The following is a 20582-nucleotide window of genomic DNA, read 5'->3' as shown; positions in this document are numbered from 1 at the left end:
CCAGATTTTAGTGTTAAATGTATGTATGAAGTGACAAAATGAAAATATGTATTAAATTTTACTTAGTTGTGTTGTTGTTTTACACTACTAAGAAAAAAAATGTTAAATAGGGGAAGTTCTCTTGTGAAAAAACTTTAACAGACTGTTGGCGCTGTTTTAAAACTTCATGTGTGGAACAGATTTCTTTGTGTTTGTGTGTTAAAATGCAGTTTGTGAACATGGTGACAGTTGGCATGTTATCGGTTCTCCTCTTTGTTTCAGGTGAGCCGTTTGTTCACTTATATTGAAATCATTTAAAATGTGAATTTTATTTGGAAGAAAAAGTGAACCTACAGCTACTTTTTCCAACTGTTATTGTCCTAACTTGAAATTGTAATGCTTCAATTGGTCATTTCTCTTTGGTTTGTTTACAAAACAAGAATTTAAATGATAACAGAAGATTTTTGTTATATTTTTGTTGTATTGATCTAATCGGACTCTTTGTGTTTAGATCTCCCCGGAACTGGTGGTGGACCCTGATCCCTGTGTGTGTCGACATAAGTAGAATTTGGAGTGAGAGTGGCTGTGGAGAAGTGAGTGTGTGTGAGAAGAGGAGTGGCGGAGTTTGGATTGAGTGGAGAGCAAGTGTGGATTCCTTCCTGCCCCATTCACTCTATATACACATCACTGTGGTTTCCCTTCTGTGTTAATAAATTGTCAACCCTTTGCTTACCACAACACAGTCTGCACTTGAATCCATCTGTTAGCCCTGACATGTTCATGTGTGATGTATATACAAGTTAGTGTCAGCAGTGCTTCCACACAACTTGAAAATAAACTCTTTTAAAAAGGAGGCATTCAATTGAAGTCACAAAAGCAGTTTATTTACACTGAAATATGTCTTTCCCTAATGAAACATATTTTTGGTACAAGTGTCTTAAACTCTCCTAGAATGAAGATGAAGCACATTTATTATTTTTTCAGATATTTATTTATTTACTGCTCTTGGCATGCAACTAAAATATAAAATGCCTTTTTGTTTTTATTGACCTCAAATGTTGTGTGTTGGGTTGTGCAGTAACACTGGATTCCTTTGTAACATCTCTGAGTGTCCCGAGGCGATCGTGGCTCAAGAGTTGGGAGTTCGCCTTGTAATGGGAAGGTTGCCGGTTCGAGCACCGGCTTGACAGTCTCAGTCACACTTCACCCGTTGCCTTCTGGTGGTGGTCAGAGGGCCCGTTGGCGCCAGTGTCCGGCAGCCTCGCCTCTGTCAGTGCACCCCAGGGTGGCTGTGGCTACAATATAGCTGCCATCACGTGTGTGTGAATGGGTGGATGACAGGTTGTGTAAAGTGCTTTGGGGTCCTTAGGGACTAGAAAAGCGCTTTACAAATACAGGCCATTTACCGCATCGCTCCTGTGGTGATGCTGTGACTGTTCATAGCTTAACAATACCTGCATATTTGATGTCTACAGATATAATGTGACATTCATACTGAGAGTTATATGTATTCTGTAAGCTGCAATGCAGGTTTGGAATTAACTTAAGTTAGTAAAAATATTAGTTTTGTCTATTACAGGATATTTGCAGAAAGGACAAAACTGTTGTTGCAGTGTTGTATTTGGTATCATCATGTCAGGCCTATAACAGCTTTGCAACTAAAGCAAGATTGCACCTTCTTAAGTAGCGGGTTCTCTGTCTGTACTTCCTTTTTTGTTTGCAACCGCAGGGAGCTAGTTTCTGTGTATTCGACCACGTTACTGATATATGCCGACTGCCACACATTGTAGTGGTTATTCTGATGGTATCAACTCGTTGCATAATTATTAACAAACAAAATAAGGTGGAATACAGTTTTCCTCCAGCTCCTCATTGTATATTGTGATAATAACTGTCAGCCTGATCTCTGGCTGCAGCACAGGGCTTGTTTGATGTGTTTGGTCCGTTTGATTTCACAGAGTGTGTCTTTTTTAAGAAGCAGTCAGAACAGCAGAAAATGAAGATGTTCATTATGATGAAACTGACTCCTCCAAGCAGAGACCTTCTTTAGTCTCAGTGCAGGACAGCACACAGAAGCAGGATTTAGTGTATTCACAGATCAACGTGTGCAACAGCGTAATGCTGAGACGTGAAGGCCCAGAGAGTATGAACTCTCATTGTATCTACTGAGTGTGCAAGTAAGTGTGCAAGACTGAGAACAGAAGAAAAGTGCGTGAATGAGTGTGCAGTTGAACAAATGTTGTTACAGAGAAATGTTCCTTTGTAGGTCATCACAGGGAACCTGATCAGTGTTTTCGGAAACATATGTAGAACATATGTAGTTTGTAGTTTGTTGAAGTTGGTGACCAGTGCTCTCATAAACCTTGTGATGTATCATTAAAAGTTTCCAGTGAAATATTTGCTTTTTGTTTGATTTTTTTTCCTTCTGTAATTTTTCTTATGGAACATATTTATCAGACATACACCATAAATATATGATAAAGAAAAGGAAGTAACGCTTCCCTTTCTTATTTTTGCATCACATACTCTGAATTTAACTGAGGCATGTGAGGCCTGCAGTTCTTCAGATGTTTTTCTCTTGGAAGCCTGGGAAGGTTCAACAGGTTCTGGTTTTCTCCATTTGTGGATAATCGTCCTCACTGTGCTTCACTGGAATCTCAAAGCTTCTGAATTTATTTATTTTTTAACAATTTCCAGTCTGATAGATGTCACTGACTTTGTTTCCTGGTTGTTTCTTTAGGTTGAGACATGTTGTGATGCTTTTTGAGGTCTTTTAAACTTCTTTACTTTGTCAGACACTCTGTTTAAGTGATTTCCTGATTCAATGGGTCTGGCAGCAATCAGGCCTGAGTGTGACTAATGAAACTAAGCTGAGTTTTTTAAAATAAGTGTTTAATCACAGATATTGATTGAAGGGGGAAAACATCTTCACACAGCTTCAGGTAAGTTTGGGGTTTTTTTTTCCTTTTCAAAACACAAAAAAGCTCAAAACAAATTTGAAAAACAGCTGAAAGAAACTTTAAAATGATCAGGTAGAAATGTGTACAAGCAGAAATGGAGGCTGACTGCTAATTACTGTCTTTGTTATCTGTAGAGGTTCCGGCTCTGTCTGCTGGGCTGTGTCTACGCAAGTAACGGCATCATTGTACAGTAATGTGTACAGTGTTACTGAAAATATTAGTCTAATGCATTACTTTTGGAACATGTGACATGTGATACCAACAAGCCCCTGACAAGTCCCACAGCTTTGCCACTTCTATCTTCCAGTATCTCCACTCCAGTAGCACACACACACTTCTCAGGGCCCAGTGGTAAAATGACAAGCAGCAACTGATGCTGGAGTTTTATATGAAGTTCCACAAATGTGTGGAGTAACCCATGCTCCTATGAGAGAAGGTTAGTGTTTCATAGTCTTGATGTGTGTTAGCACAGGTTGTACATATATATCATACTGAGAATGATTAAAACAGTTGTGTAAGGTTAAGGTCAGAGGCTTCGACAGACCAAAAGTTAAAAATGTCTTTAAGGGCAACATCTGACTTCTTTCACAGGAAATAAGCAGGCGACACAAAACTGACTTCATTATGCAGCGCTACAGTCAGTGGATATCTCTACATGTACTTCCTCAGATGATAATTTGTATTTTACAGTTTATAGTAGTTCTGCTGAAGGCTTTGTTTCACTCATAAGACAATCATCAGATGTAATGTGGGGTAAAGAAACATTTTACTGCTTTTACTTCTTAACTTTCTAAACTAAAACACATTTATTATTTCTGGCTTGTGTTGTTCTTAAAGTGCATGTCGTCTTTATAAACTTTCTTAGAAACTGCCTAATGTTACAGTAAAACACATGTGCTTATTATGAAAGAAAGATTTTATTCCTTTTATTTCTTAACTTTATAAACTAAACTTTTTCTTATTTTTCCTTCAGTGAACTGACTGAGACATGATGTCATTTTTTTAAAACTTGTGCTTTAATCTTAGACTTAAACTCTGTTACATTATTGTTGTTATGTTTGAGCTATTTTCAAAGCACACAGCTCCACAGATGTAAATGATAGTCACTAAATCATAATCATTAATTTTTTGTTGATTTTATTTGATTTTATTTTTTTATGATTCCAGGAATGAGTTTTATTGTATGAAGATGGTGACAGTCAGCATTTTACTGACTGTTTTCTTTGTTTCAGGTGAGCTGATTGTTCATTTATTCAAAGGCATTATTGGATTCATTTGTAATTTAACTTTTTTTAAAACAAACTGAAAGACAGAGCCAGCGTTATATGTTGTGATTGAAAATGTAAACACTTTACAAATAGTGAACAGCAGAGGAAAGAACAGACGTTTGTTAATCATGGCACTTTATTTACAGGTGCTTTAAATGGTTATGCTGACTCTGCAGCACTCTTCATCACTGCACCAAAGAAGCTGGAAGCACTGAGTGGATCTTGTTTGCAAATCCCATGTAGCTTCAGACCCAAAGACAAACAGAAATTTAACAGCACAATAAAAATCTTTGGAGTGTGGATTAAAAATTATGTATACTTTGACAAATATCCAAACAACGTGATCTTCAACAGTAGTGGAGCAGTTAGCATCTATCCAATGAGTATTACTGGGAACCAGAGTCAGAGAGACTGCACCACTCTGTTTTCTAATTTAACCACAAACTACACAGACAAATACTTCTTCAGAGTAGAGAATGAACCATTCAAGGCAACAGCTCAAAAGGATCCTGTTCAAATAACAGTCAGAGGTAAAGACTGAAGTTTTTAATCCATAGCATTGAATCTATAGCATTGAATTATACAAACCTTTGTTGTGATATTCGCTGTCCATTGTTTGATCCATTGTCAACGATACTGATTGACCTACAACTAGGGATGGGTACCGGTATCCGGTGCCATGATGGCACCGGTTCTGACATAAACGGTAGTAACCAGACTGAAAAGCTGCGCACATTTTGGTGCTTTATTTCGGTGCTTTTTTTTTCTGAGATGTCATACACTTTGGATTCTAGCCAATCATTTTACGTTTCCGAGGATAGTAGGCAGGTCCAGGTACATACATTCTTTTAGAGCAGAGCTACAGATTAAAAATGCCCAAGGCGAAGCGGTCAAAAGTCTGGCTGTACTTCACAGCAAAATATGCAAACTCAGCACCCTGCAACAAGTGCTTTAAGCTGATACTGTGATACTGTCAAAGGAGGTAACACCTCAAATCCGATGAAACACCTGGCGACGCATAGCGTGTTTTTTTAAAAGCCGAAAAATGCGCCGTATTTGATAGCTTGCTGCAAGACCTCACACCGAGCACATCTACTGTGGGTGTGGTGCCTGTTATTGGACCCGGAGTTAGCAACATCCCCCAAAAACCCGAAGAGGAGAGTCCTGGCCCCTAGCCCTGCCAGTGTAGCAGAAATGATGACGGATGATGATGGCAGCAGCAGCCGTTCTTCTCTGGGCGAGTAGCTTAATGTTGTTCGTTTGTAATTTACGTTGAGTACGCTAACCACGTTATTAAATTAATACATGTAAGGTGAACTAGCAAACACCGTCGTAGTTACATGCGGCTGTCTTCTTGTTTGATGGCAGATACTCCCTTCACCCTGGCCAAAAAGGCTAAAATGACCAAAGAAAAAGTGGAAAACAGTTAAACATGAGAGGTTTTTGGACAAAGTTTGTGTTTTTTCCATTGTTTAAGCACTGCTTCCAGCCAAGAGTGATACCATATATGCCCCATAGCTGCAGAAAAGGCTAACATTGTTATCTTTTTACAAAAAAACAGCTGAACATGAGAGGTTTTTGGACCAATTTTGTGTTCTCCATTCTTTAAGCACCGGTTTGAGCACCGGCACCGTTTCAAAAGTACCGGTTTGGCACCGGTATCGGATAAAACCTAAACGATACCCATCCCTGCCTACAACACACTCAAAATCATTGTCCTGACATTATTTTGTAAATTAATACAGACATTTACAAATCATTTACAAAGGAACATACAATGGGGTAAAACTGACAGATTTTATTGTTATTTTATTAAATAGGAAAAAAGAAAAACACAACTATGTGAGACTTGGTAACATTTTTAAAGTCAAATATTTCTACATTTTTGCTTCAGAAAGGATTATTCTTAAGTGCCTTCCTTCCATGTACAACAGCTCCTCCTTTCTTATATTGTCATTCTTTCATTATCCATCAGTTCTCTTTCACTTATAATTGTTAGGGTCAAGTGGGGGCTGGAACCTATTCAAGCTACCTTACTACGAGAGGCAGGGTACACCATGGACAGATCACCACTCTGTTGCAGGGCTAACACATAGACACAGCAAAATATTTGCACATACATTCACAACTAAGCCCACTAACTGCATGTCTTTGGACTGTGGAAAGAAGCTGTACATTGGGAATACACTGGGAAAACATGTAGGCAACAGTGCTAATTACTGTGCCGCCCTGTTTCATGACTGGATTTTAATATTTTTAAGTCCAGTTTAGCTTCTGGACTCTTAGAAATTGATTGATGTGTCCATATTTAAAAAACAACTAACAAATGTAACACTTTGAGACTCAGATTTTCTTTTTAGTTTTAATCCATGTGTATATCAGTGTGATCAGTCTTAGTTTATGTTACCAAAACTGAGAATCTACAGCGGTTCAAACTGCATGTATGTAATATACTGTTCTTTAGTGTTAATATGTCTGTGATGTGAAACCACAGATTCTCCTTGGAGGCCTGATATTACAGTCTCAGGTGATCTGAAGGAGAAGGAGTCTGTCACTATAACCTGCTCAGCTCTCACTCCCTGTCCACACTCCCCTCCTCAACTCACCTGGAATCTCCAACAAGACTCTCACAACAAAATAGAGGAAAACACAGATGGAAGCTTTACAACTAAAGTCCAGCAGAACATCACTCTCTCAGACACACATGATGGAAAGAAGATCAGCTGCTCTGCCAGATATCCTGTGAACCAAGGAAAAGACACCAAGACAGCAGAGACAGAAGAGACTCTCAGTGTTTCATGTAAGACAATCAGAGTTTGTTGTTGAACTGAATCCCATCGGACAACATGATTTATGTTTTTCTCTCCAGATGCTCCTAAAAACACCTCAGCATCCATCAGTCCATCAGGTTTGGTGTCAGCAGGCAGCTGGGTGAACCTGACCTGCTCCAGCAGAGCCAAACCTGTCAGCAACTTCACCTGGTTCAAGAAGAGCATAGATGGAGCTGTGAAAGTATCCGAAGGAGAGATTTACAGCTTCAATGTAACAGATGGAGGAGTTTATTACTGTGTGGCCACTAATGATCTGGGTAATCAGACATCAGCACAGATTCACGTGACTGTTGGAGGTAAAGTTACTCAGCACTAAGTTTCAAAATCTTTTTTTTAATTTTTTTTTTTCATATTCCTTAAAATTGAGTTGAAAAGGAATGAAAATTAGCTTTATGTTAAGTTCAAATCTTGTACTTTGTCCTACAGTATGTGGCTGTTTATGTGTTAGGCTTGAAAATAATTTTTCACCTTGAATGGTCTTATTTACTGGTAAATGTTCATTTTGTCACATACTGTCTGAATTACTCTAAAATTTTGTTCCATTACAGGTGGAAACCTGGTTGGTGTCTACACTATAGTGAAGACTGTTGGAATCATAATGCTCATGAGCACACTGATCGTATTTGAGTGGTGAGACAAATGTTTCTGTGATACACTCATTTGAAACCAACTAACTCATCTGTAGTAAAATAAAATAATTCATTCTTTGTGGTTTATTTATTTTTTTTGTTCCTTTAGCTGGTTCAGATTACGAAACTCCAACAATCCAGATACTGAACGCTGTCAGATGAGCAGAGTCACATCGCAACACATCAACTAAAGTTTCCACAGGAGGAAAAACTCCACCTTGAAAAAAAAAAACTAAATTCACAGCAGTGACTTTCAACAGTTGTACATGACTATTTTACTTTGAGTGTAGCGATGTTGCAGGAATCGAAACATTTACTTTGTGGATAATTTCATATCATTCCTTCACTGCCCCAAGTCTGTTAAACAGGGGCTGCTTCAGCCTGACCATCTTATTTATATCTTACATCTTATATTTATCTTTTTATAGTGTATCCATGAATATTGATCTAACACCACACTTCTGTAAGACTGATCCAGCATAATGTGTGGAGATCCATGCAATTTTACACTCTATTACAGGTACAGCTGTGTTCTTGCTATTACTATTGAATAACCTTTCAACAGCTTCTGCTGCCCCCTTTGTGGACTACACAAAAGAACATTTGTAATGCCCTGAAGTGTTCAGGGTGTGTTGGGGGAATAGCAGTGATTTACAAGTACAACTTCAGTTATGATCCATTTACTCTGAGCTCATTTCATTCCTTCAAAGTTAACCATGAAAGTCCAGTTTGCTGTAGTATTATCCACCTGTGATGACTTTCTAAATGAATTCTTTGATCTGTCTTAATACATTGTTGCAAAATTAAACCACATCCCTTTGGTAGGTGATTTTAATTAACACACTGATGATCTAACTGTACAACCTCAGAATCTATTAACAGTGCAAAGTCACTTGCATGTGAATGGTCTCCTTGTGATCCTGCAGTCGTCCCATGCTGACTTGACCATTTTCTCTTTATCTCTCCTGTCTGGACTTTTCTGTCAACACTTCCGAGTGAGTTACTGAGAAAGAGACTTCCTGTGGTCCTGTCTGAACTGGAGCCCTGGAATCACTGATTGGAAATCCTTCTGTTGTCACATTCTGTTGTTGCTTCACTGTAAATAAACACACTGAACTTAATCCTCTGAGTCTGCGTTCTTAGTCTAACCAGTCCATTACTTATGACAATGGCAGCAGCACCTCCTTTGGTCTGTTCAGCTAATCTATAAACTCCCTGCAAATGTCATATGTAGCTATAACACCAGTCATAGTCATTTCTTTTAAGTAATTGAATCTCTGTATCAACAAATATTTGTATTCCTGGTCTGGTCATTTCAAGGCCCGCCATCTAGTGGTTGAATGGCAAAAACACCGAGTAATGGCTGGAGTTGAGCTTTTACTCCAAGCAATCATTTTACAAGAATGAAAGTACTACAAAAGGTACATTAGTAAAAGCTCTGAAGAATGAAACAGTCTCCTGAGTGCTCAATGAAGCCATAAATGTTTAGCTTGATGAATAGTAGCCCACAGCTGAGGGCAGAGAAGTCCAACAAGATCACTCATCTGCCCTCTTTCATGGGTGTTAGGCTGCTTTTCTCTTTACATCACTACCTCTTTGTTATACTGACACAGTTATACTCTAGTCCAAGCATATTCTTGCCAACCTTATTTGAGCCAATCAGCCACCACTTTGTGTGCTCTACATTTGTGCTCTCTGTCATTCTCCCTTTGTGCAACACACCACCTCCCCATCTTCACTTCACAGACACCTCAGAGCTCCATCCAAGCTTCAGCCTTCAAATTCATCACCGCCAGCTTCTAGCCTTCAGGGGTCGTGTCCAAAATCTCTGTGATTCCATTCTAACATGATGGGTCATCAGAGTCTAAATCCCAAATAAATTAATCATTTTATATAAATCATTATCAATTCTTTTAACTAGTTTTTCTGTAGGGATGTTGCTGGCGACTAATGTCTTTGTCGACTAACTGATGAGTTTAAAACTAAGATATACTCAAGTTATATTTTGGAACCTTTAATGTCAAAAACTAAATATGACAAATAAAAACACCAGAAAAATGATAGATTGAAATATGTCTTTCCCCAATGAAACATATTTTTTCGTACAAATGTCTTAAACTCTCCTATAACAGCTTTGCAACTAAAGCAAGATTGCACCTTCTTAAGTAGCAGGTTCTCTGCCTGTACTTCCTTTTTTGTTTGCAACCGCAGGGAGCTAGTTTCTGTGTTTGACCACGTTACTGATATATGCCGACTGCCACACATTGTAGTGGTTATTCTGATGGTATCAACTCGTTGCATAATTATTAACAAACAAAATAAGGTGGAATACAGTTTTCCTCCAGCTCCTCATTGTATATTGTGATAATCACTGTCAGCCTGATCTCTGGCTGCAGCACAGGGCTTGTTTGATGTGTTTGGTCTGTTTGATTTCACAGAGTGTGTCTTTTTTAAGAAGCAGTCAGAACAGCAGAAAATGAAGATGTTCATTATGATGAAACTGACTCCTCCAAGCAGAGACCTTCTTTAGTCTCAGTGCAGGACAGCACACAGAAGCAGGATTTAGTGTATTCACAGATCAACGTGTGCAACAGCGTAACGCCGAGACGTGAAGGCCCAGAGAGTATGAACTCTCATTGTATCTACTGTGTGTGCAAGTAAGTGTGCAAGACTGAGAACAGAAGAGAAGTGCAGAGGAAATGAGTGTGCAGTTGAACAAATGTTGTGACAGAGAAATGTTCCCTCTGAATACGTCCCAATTAAAAGGTCCATTGGAAAGGTTCAACCAGGAGCTGGAGACAGAGCGGCACTTGTAGGTTGGAAGAGTTCAGCCTCAGCATGCTGTTACTGATCTCACCAACATTTCTTACCCTCCCTGATATAAATGATCTAAAACATACATTTTATGACATCAGCGAGCCAGAAGTTGGAACATCAGGGAACCTCTGTGCTACACGATTGGTGATTCACCACAAGGATCCTCTGTAGCCAAATACCTCACAGAGCAATTACTTTGAATTCAATTTGGAGTTTCCATTGCTTGAAGGAGAAAATGTAATTCAAAACCTTTACCAAGCTTCTACTAATAAATTAATCACTTTACCAAATAACAGAATAAACAGGTCCCACAGCTTTGCCACTTCTATCTTCCAGTATCACCACTCCAGCAGCACACGCATGGCCTCTCAGGGCCCAGCAGTCAAAGGCAAACAACACTTTATGGTGGATGTCCAGATAACGTGTGTGTGTAGAGCGAGAGAGATACAGTCAGTCATAGTCCATCAGCATGATTTGTGTTAGCACAGGTTGTACATATATATCATACTGAGAATGATTAAATCAGTTGTGTAAGGTTAAGGTCAGAGGCTTCGACAGACCAAAAGTTAAAAATGTCTTTAAGGGCAACATCTGACTTCTTTCACAGGAAATAAGCAGGCAACACAAAACTGACTTCATTATGCAGCGCTACAGTCAGTGGGTGTCTCTACATGTACTTCATCAAATGATAATCTGTATTTTACAGTTTATAGTAGTTCTGCTGAAGGCTTTGTTTCACTCATAAGACAATCATCAGATGTAATGTGGGGTAAAGAAACATTTTACTGCTTTTATTTCTTAACTTTCTAAACTGAAAGACATTTATTATTTTGGACTTGTCTTTCTTAAAGAGCATGTCGTCTTTATAAACTTCTTTACAAACTGCCTAATGTTACAGTAAAACACATTTTACTCATTGTATTCATTAACTTTATAAACTAACCTTTTTCTTATTTTTCCTTCAGTCAACTGACTGACACATCATGTGATTTTACCTTATTGTTTTAATATTTCAGCTATTTTCAAAGCACACAGCACCACAGATGTAAATAATAATAACTAAATCATTCTCATTCACTTTTTGTTGATTTTATTGTTTGTTTGTTTTTTGTGAATCCAGATGAAGATGGTGACAGTCAGCATTTTACTGGCTGTTCTCTTTGTTTCAGGTGAGCTGATTGTTCAGTTATTCAAAAACTTTTTTGGATTCATTTGTAATTTAACTTTCACCCATTTTAAAACAACCTGAAAGACAGAGCCAGCGCTTTGTGTTGTGATTGAAAATGTAAACAGCTTACAAACAATGAACAGCAGAGGAAAGAACAGCAGCTTGTTAATAATGAAACTGTATTTACAGGTGCTTTGGCTGATTATCCTGACTGGATAAAACTCTACATGACTGCACCAAAGCAGATGGAAGCACTCAGTGGATCTTGTTTGCAAATCCCATGTAACTTCAGACCCAAAGAAGAACAGAAATTTAACAGCAAAAGAAAAATCTTTGGAGTGTGGATTAAAAATAATGGCAAATATCCAAACAATGTGATCTTCAACAGTAGTGGAGCAGTTAGCATCTATCCAATGAGTATTACTGGGAACCTGAGTCAGAGGAACTGCACCACTCTGTTTTCTAATTTAACCACAAACTACACAGACAAATACGTCTTCAGAGTAGAGAGTGAACCATTCAAGGCAACAGCTCATTATGATCCTCTTCAAATAACAGTCAGAGGTAAAGACTGAAGTTTTTAATTCATTTATATCATAAAATTATACAAACCTTTGTTCTGATACTCGCTCTCTTTAATGAATGCAGACATTTACAAATTAAAGAACATAATATGAGATAAAGAAGAGAAAATTTATTGTAATTTTTTTAAGAAGATCTTTTTTTCAGATTTAATTCATTTCTACGTCAGTTTTAGTTTACTTCAGCAAACTGAGAATGCACAGCAGTTCAAACTGCATGTATGTAATATACCGTTCTTTAGTGTTAATATGTTTGTGATACGAAACCACCGATTCTTCTTGGAGGCCCAATAATACATACCCAGATTTCCTCCAATTTAATGGATTTAGAACATACCTGTCACTCCATCCGTCCTTTTCCTCCTTTCCTTATCAGATATCCAAGGGGGCAGGGATTTATTTCAGTTGTCATCGGGCGAGAGGTGGAGCACATCCTGCACAGGTCACCAGTCTGTTGCAAGGAGACAGATAACCATTCCTACTCACACTCACACCTATGGGCAATTTAGAATCATTTACTTAAACCCAACAAGGTTTGACACAGAATTTTCTTTATGTTTTTGTCCTCGACAGGTCTATGACAGGCCGCTCAGACTGGCTGCTCTGCCAGTTATTGAGCTTTAAGCCACAATATGGGTGGCTGTAGTTCAGGAGGTAGAGCAGGTCGTCTGCTGATTGGAAGGTTGGTGGTTCAACCTTTGGCTCCACCAGTCTGCATGCTAAAAATCCTTGGGTAAAATACTAAATTGCTGTCTGATGTATCCATCGTAGTATGAATAGGTGTGAATGTTAGTTTGAAAGCACTTAAAAGCATTGAAAAAGTGCTTGTGTGGCATGTTGTATAAAGCGCTTTATGGTCTAGGAGAGTAGAAAAATGCTACATAAGAATCAGTCCATTTACCAATAGCAACAGCAGACATGTGGAGTGTGTATGCTTTTCTGCCTCTTATAACCCCAGTGATTTTCCTGTGGTTGGAGATCTCACGTGATCTTGTAACATCACAAGTTCAGGCAACTAACCACTCCTACTAGATTGTATCATGTCATCTCAACAAGAATACATTTAACTAGTTTTAAGTTGTTGAATTTCATGCAGATCGTAGATGATTTAATTCAGTTCACCGTGGAAACATAAAAGCCTTTTGTTCAAATTTCACTTTAGACTCTTGTAAATGTAACAACAACCCAAATTTCAATTTTTTTCAAACATGCCCAGAGAAAGCAGCTGTGTGTGTGGCTCCTCTTGTAGATGTGTTTTTTTCTTTTCATTATAGACGAACAATTTGAAATTCTTGGTGCAGAAATGGTCTTCAAAATGTGTCCATATTAACAAAAAACATCAAATGTCTCACTTTTAACCAGTGATGTTTCAGGTTTAATCGATTTGACTGTCAGTTGTTGTTTATATTGACAAAACTGAGAATCCATAGTAGTTCAAACTGCATGTATACTTTAGTGTTAATACGTTTGTGATATCAAACCACAGATTCTCCTTGGAGGCCCAATATTACAATCCCAGGTGATCTGAAGGAGAAGGAGTCTGTCACTATAACCTGCTCAGCTCTCACTCCCTGTCCACACTCCCCTCCTCAACTCACCTGGAATCTCCAACAAGACTCTCACAACAAAATAGAGGAAAACACAGATGGAAGCTTTACAACTAAAATCCAGCAGACCATCACTCTGTCAGACACACATGATGGAAAGAAGATCAGCTGCTCTGCCAGATATCCTGTGAACCAAGGAAACAACACCAAGACAGCAGAGACAGAAGAAACTCTCAGTGTTTCATGTAAGACAATCAGAGTTTGTTGTTGAACTGAATCCTCCAGGACACCATGGGATATCACTTTCTCTCTTTTATTTCTCCAGATGCTCCTAAAGACACCTCAGCATCCATCAGTCCATCAGGTTTGGTGTCAGCAGGCAGCTGGGTGAACCTGACCTGCTCCAGCAGAGCCAAACCTCCAGTCAGCAACTTCACCTGGTTCAAGAAGAGCATAGATGGAGCTGTGAAAGTATCTGAAGGAGAGATTTACAGCTTCAATGTAACAGATGGAGGAGTTTATTACTGTATTGCCACTAATGATCTGGGTAATCAGACATCAGCAGAGATTAACATGACTGTAGGAGGTAAAGTTAGGTTGAAACCACTAATGTGTTGCATGTTCTTATCCAATTTTTCTTCATTTCATCTACTGTTGTCTTCTCTTTGTTTATTTCTTTTTTCTTAACAGAGCTATACAAAATGTAAAATTAATCCGTATATGGCTCCTGTTTAACTCTTTAACTGAAATGTTTTTTCATATTGATCTTGTTTTTCAGGAGAGCAGAATGGTAGCTCCTTCCCAACATGGCTAATTCTTGGAGGAATCCTTGGATTCATTTTACTCGTCTGCCTGATTATCTTTGTTTGGTAAATATTACATCACAGCAGAAAATATGATCTCTCACCCTCTCCCTCCCTTATCTTTCCTGCTTGGCTTCTATATACTTGTCTAATCTCGTCTAACTCTAACCCTCAAAGTTTCTCAGTCTTACTCTCTAAAACCCAAAGAATTGTGGATCTGATCAACTGGTTCCTCAACGGATATTGGCACTCTACTCTAGACGAAAAACCTGGGCTCAGGAGTAGGGATGGATACCGGTATCCGGTGCCATGACATAAACGGTAGTAACTAGACCGAAAAGCTGCGCACATTTTGGTGCTTTATTTCGGTGCTTTTTTTCCCTTGAGATGTCATACACTTTGGATTCTAACCAATCATTTTACCTTTCCGAGAATAGTAGGCAGGTCCAGGTACGTACGTTCTTTTAGAGCAGAGCTACAGATTAAAAACGCCCAAGGCAAAGCGGTCAGAAGTCTGGCTGTACTTCACAGCAAAAGATGCAAACTCAGCAGCCTGCAACAAGTGCTTTAAGGTGATACTGTGATACTGTCAAAGGAGGTAACATCTCGAATCTGATGAAACACCTGGCAACGCATAGCGTTTTTTTAAAAGCAGAGAAATGCATCGTATTTGATAGCTTGCTGCAAGACCGAGCACCGAGCACATCTACTGCGGGTGTGGTGCCTGTTATCGGACCCAGAGTTAGCAACATCCCCCAAGAACCCAAAGAGGAGAGACCTGGCCCCTAGCCCTGCCAGTGTAGCAGAAATGATGAGGATGATGATGGCAGCAGCAGCCATTCTTCTCTGGGTCAGTAGCTTAATGTTGTTTGTGTGTAATTTACGTTGAGTAGGCTAACCACGTTATTACATTAATGCATGTGAGGTGAACTAGCAAACACCGTCGTAGTTACATGCGGCTGACTTCTTGTTTGATGGCAGATCCTCCCTTCACCCTGGCCAAAAAGGCTAAAATGACCAAAGAAAAAGTGGAAAACAGCTAAACATGAGAGGTTTTTGGACAAAGTTGGTGTTTTTCCAATGTTTAAGCACTGCTTCCAGCCAAGAGTGATACCATATATGCCCTATAGCTGCAGAGAAGACTAACATTGTTATCTTTTTACAGAAAAACAACTAAACATGAGAGGCTTTAGGACAAAGTTTGTGTTTTCCATTGTTTAAGCACAGGTTTGAGCACTGTTTAACCCTTTAAAGCCGGTCAGAGCAGGCATACTCCGCTTTGCATAACTATTTTTAAATCCCTGTAGAACCGGAACCGCCTAAGCTAGAGCAATAATTTTTTTTGCATATGAAACCGGAGGAGTTGTACTTACATCTTATGCCATCAGCTTGTCCTAGGTCACGGTTTCCTTCCACATATAGCTTTGCAAAAATTGCATAAAAAGCACTTGCAGCAACAAAACCATAATATTCCAGAAACACGCTTTGCCGATCCGATCAGCTGTTCATAACAATTCCTACATTGAAAAAGACGTCAACGCGAACAATCGCATGTCCGCCATTTCCTGCCCGAAACCGGAAGTGACGTCATTTTGCGGAAAATTTAGTTTTTTACTTGTAGGCCTTAAAAGCCTATACTGGTGTTTTTATAAGTCATGTTTGACTCTATACTTTTCTGAATGGACTTAATGCATACATATAATTAAAATATGGGCTATAACAGTTGTATTGATGTATAGCAACTTGAAATGCTCCCAAAAATGGCACTACATCATGTAAAAATATAAAGTAAGCTCTGGCGGACTTGGTTCTATGGTAGGTCTTAAAGGGTTAAGCACCGGCACCGTTTCAAAAGTACCAGTTTGGCACCAGTATCGGATAAAACCTAAACGATACCCATCCCTACTCAGGAGAGCCCGATTGTTCTTCAGAGACGTTTGCTGCCGGATACCCGATTGTGTCGTGTGCCTGGCGACACCCGCGATGGAGGACACTGAATGACATCTACCATTCGGAACAATGATAACAGAGTTCTGGCTGATCAGAGCTGGCTCGGACCTGGCTTATCGAAGAACAAAGAAAGCGGTTACAGCTATTCAAAACCCGCATTAGGCTGGCCGACATGATTGACGATGTGCAAGCTGTGAGTACTCAGACTGTTTATTGAACACCATATGGGAAGATCTTCAAGAAGTGCACAGCTTTGCAATATGGATAAGATCTTGGAGAAGAACAACAGCATTTGAGAGACCTGGTGACCAGTGACAGACATTAGACCAACTGTAAAATTGGAAGCAGTTTCTTTGCACTAACCAAAACAACTACCATCTCCATCTCATGCGGCTCCCCTGGCGCCAGCTGAATGCTCAAGGCAAAAGCTGACGGGAATAACAAAATTCTTCCTTAGATAACAAGACTATGTTGTGACTCTCTCCCTCCTCCTTCAAGGCTACCTGCGTCGACCGAAGATTGCTGACTTTTTCCCAACCCAGTGAAGGGACACTTTCTCTCGGCTGAACACGGAACAGACACACACGCACACATATGCATGTACTCTGACACAGACTTACACTCACCCCCCCACCCCCTCCAAATTCCTTCGAAGCTTATGTCTTTTATGTTGTGAGATGTGATGATTCATGTGCTATGTGCTGAGGTAGGCTTTTTTTCTGTTCTCAAACTGATCTCCCTGTTGGAGCTCAGTCTGGGCAGAGTTCTTTTTTTCTCCTCGTCTTTCCTCATGTTGTGCATTTTCCATTGTTTTGGTTCCGGGTCGCTGCTCATGTGGCCAGTGCTACCTAGCCTGACCTGTCTTGCCAGTGTGATGTTTGTGTATTGTATGTACGGTCGGCAAGGTATCATCTATCTTAACTGCCCCTTGGGGATAAATAAAGTGTCTTTGACTCTGATACTTAAACAGCTCATGAACAAGGTTTACAAGGTTTAGCTATATTTTGATCCCAAGATTGTTTACACAGAGTTTGTAATAGCAGAAAGATACTCTATTCATTTTGGCTATTTGATTTTCAAGCAGGAACCTCAGAAAAGTGAGTGAAGAGCCAGCAAGTATATCGGAAGGAGAAGAAGAAAACATCCATTATGGAGAGATCAACTTCTCTGTGCTGAGATATGAAGCATCAACTGACTCAGTGCAGTACAGAGGACAGCAGCAGGATACGGTGTACACACAGGTGAAAGTCAAAAAGCACGAAAACACAGAGTGCGCTCACGGCCAAGAGGAACTCTACGCTCAGGTGAAGAAAAAAGTAACATTACATTAACACAGTGTATTAAAGAAACATACACACAGAACCTGCACATACAAATGTCATTTTTTCAGTTTAGTGTTGTTCTTAAGTAGTTACTTAAACAAAATCCTGCAGCTTTTTATGTTCAGCTTTAATCTCACACGGCTGTTTTCAGTTGACTTTTTTGTTTAGATTTTTCTTAAATGCATGTAAATAGATGTTGCAGCACTCCAATAAGGAACTACTTTACATGACAGTTGAGACATTTCTGCAGATGACTAGAAACCTCCACATACAAAATTATTTTAGCTATCATTGTGCTCAAACAGTATTTGCATGTTGTGTGTGCTCTTGAATGATTTATTATTTACATTGTAGATATGTTGAAATGAAAAGGTTTGTCACAGGTAATTTGTTTAAATGGCTGCAGGCAAGCTGGCATCAAAACATGTAAACTTGTGTTAAATAAAATATGTTTACTTAATTTAAAGTGTTTTTGTGTGATAATTAATATAATTTGTGCTGAAGGTTTACTCTGTATTTTGTGATGTTAAGTGCTGGATGTCTTTTTCTTATCTAAATAAGTGGATAAGAAATTTATTTTGTCTTCAAACTCTCCATGTTTCAAATGTTGGAGACTGCTAGATAATTACTTATAACAGTCAAAGAGACCCTGCCTCACCCTATCATGTGACCTATTGAGAACAACTGACGCAAGACTGTCCAGTGCTGGGAGTGAAAACGAGGAGGCTTGGTTTGCAGACACATGTAAAGTAATTGGTTGCTACATATACAGGGCTCTAGAGTGCGACCAATTTGGTCGCAAATGCGACCAAATTTCTCCATGGTGCGACTAATAAAAAATACTTGGTTGCACCGGTGCAACCAAGTATTTTCTCGGAAAAAAAAAGTTTCAGCAACCCTGAAAGTCTCCGTGTGTTCAACAACAGACACACATTATGCCCATGTCGTGTTCTAAACCAATCAGAGATACTCAGAGGCAGCGATATTCCTCAGACCTACTTGTGTTTACGTTTGAAAGTGCGGGCAGATAGAGAAGGGTGAGTAGCCCAGGTTAGAAGTGTATGAAGTTGGTATTGAGAAAATATGAAAAGAATAATTGATAACTTTTTCGTTAAGTTAAGGCCTGATCAGTCCAAAATTCTGAGCCAGCGCTCTGACACGGAGCCATCAACCTCTCTGTTTTTGTCAAACACTGGTCCGGAGACGGCATCAGAAAATGAGCCACATACGATCGACTCCCAGCCGGAGTCCACTGAAAGTAAAAGTGAGAGAATGTATACATTTCGAATCGAGTGGCTTGACCAGTTTCCCTGGCTAAGATACAGCCAAGCTGACAATACGATGCACTGCATTTATTGCCGCAAGTGTGGAAAGACCATGGCCGGCAACACTGCATTTGTCACTGGTGCTAATATGTTTCAAATTGAAACGCTGAAAAAGCATACAGCATCGAGAAGACACATTACATGCCGCGATAAATGCACTGCCAAAATGTCCCCGCTCCCCACTGCCTATCAGCGGCAGGCAGGAGTAAACAGGTCATCGGAGGAGGCCGAGATGATCATTAAATTTAACATTGCCTACAATATTGCAAAAGAAGAAGTTCCGTTTACTAAGTTCAAGTCAGAAATAACTCTTCACAAGAAAAATGGCTTGGACATAAACCCTACATACAGCAATGATGTTGCGTGCGCCCAGTTTATAGGCGTAATCGCTGACACACTGAAAAAAAGACGTCAGTGGAAATTGCGAACAGTACATACATGGCCTTCCTGATCGATGGAGACACAGACATCGCCACAAAAGAATGTGTCATTGTGTACGCTCGTATCTTGCAAAAAGGAAGACCAGCGAATATACTGATTGGACACATTGAGGTCGAGCATGCCCATGCCCAAGCCATGTCATGTCACGTAGCCTATGTATATGATTAATAATATTACGTCGTGTTACTGCATTAACCATATCTAGCATATTCTTATCATTGAAAATTAAACATAGCAATAATCAGAGATGGGCAGTAACGCGTTACTTGTAACGCGTTACTGTAATCCGATTACTTTTTTCAAGTAACGAGTAAAGTAAGGGATTACTATTGCAAAAACGGTAATTAGATTACCGTTACTTTCCCGTAGGAACACTGCGTTACTAAAACCGTGATTTTCTTGCGAGAATGTCTCATGACAGTGAGGTAAGCGAGTGTGATGTTCGTGACAACAGCTGTGTGCAGATCAACAATGGATAATATATCGAGTGCGGGAGAGAGTATGAGCGTGCAGCGTTTAAAGCGTGGAAGTACTGACCTTATTTTGAGTTTGATTCCGTAAAAAGTGACAAAAACATCAGTGTCCGCTGTGCGTGAGAAGAAAACTTCTTTTTACAGCGAAAAAAACCCCCTAAACTTCCAAGCAAGGACAAGTAGCTACGACGTAATGAGAAACTCACAGAGAAACTGCGGTATCCTTCCACTGACCGCTGCGGCACACCTGCACCAGGATAAACCTCCGCCTACCCCACTCCTGCTTTACAGGTGAAAATAGAGCAAAAGGACCGCTAGTCTTTGACTTTATTTATTTTCTGCTGTGTTTTACTTGCATCTGAAAGAGTGAGTGTAAACACACACAAAAAATAATAATAATAATAATTATATATATATATATATATATATTTATTATGTGCTGGAATGTGCAGAAAATAGGTTTAAATGTTAAACTAATTTCTTCCAGT

At 39.4% G+C, this 20582-nt stretch overlaps 2 protein-coding genes across 2 annotated transcripts; both read left to right on the top strand.

Moving 5' to 3' along the window:
* Positions 1–215: 215 nt before the first annotated feature.
* Positions 216–7858, top strand: LOC148101403 (myelin-associated glycoprotein-like). The gene is made up of 6 exons (XM_087846055.1): positions 216–261; positions 4354–4737; positions 6702–7007; positions 7077–7334; positions 7587–7668; positions 7777–7858. Exons 1-6 carry the CDS (start codon positions 219–221, stop codon positions 7856–7858), a joined length of 1155 nt encoding a protein of 384 aa, XP_087702181.1. The 5' UTR covers positions 216–218.
* A 3752-nt stretch (positions 7859–11610) lies between these two features.
* LOC148101402 (B-cell receptor CD22-like) lies at positions 11611–17864 on the top strand. Its single transcript, XM_087845499.1, has 6 exons — positions 11611–11653; positions 11842–12216; positions 13720–14025; positions 14106–14366; positions 14559–14649; positions 17618–17864. The coding sequence occupies exons 1-6, from the start codon at positions 11611–11613 to the stop codon at positions 17862–17864; spliced, it is 1323 nt and encodes a 440-aa protein (XP_087701625.1).
* Positions 17865–20582: the final 2718 nt, after the last annotated feature.

This window comes from Neolamprologus brichardi, chromosome 9, assembly GCF_056152115.1.
Source record: "Neolamprologus brichardi isolate AB-2024 chromosome 9, ASM5615211v1, whole genome shotgun sequence".
Taxonomy (NCBI): Eukaryota; Metazoa; Chordata; class Actinopteri; order Cichliformes; family Cichlidae; genus Neolamprologus; species Neolamprologus brichardi.
The sequence above is the reverse complement of the archived record's forward strand: the minus strand, read 5'-3'. Positions and strand labels throughout refer to the sequence as shown.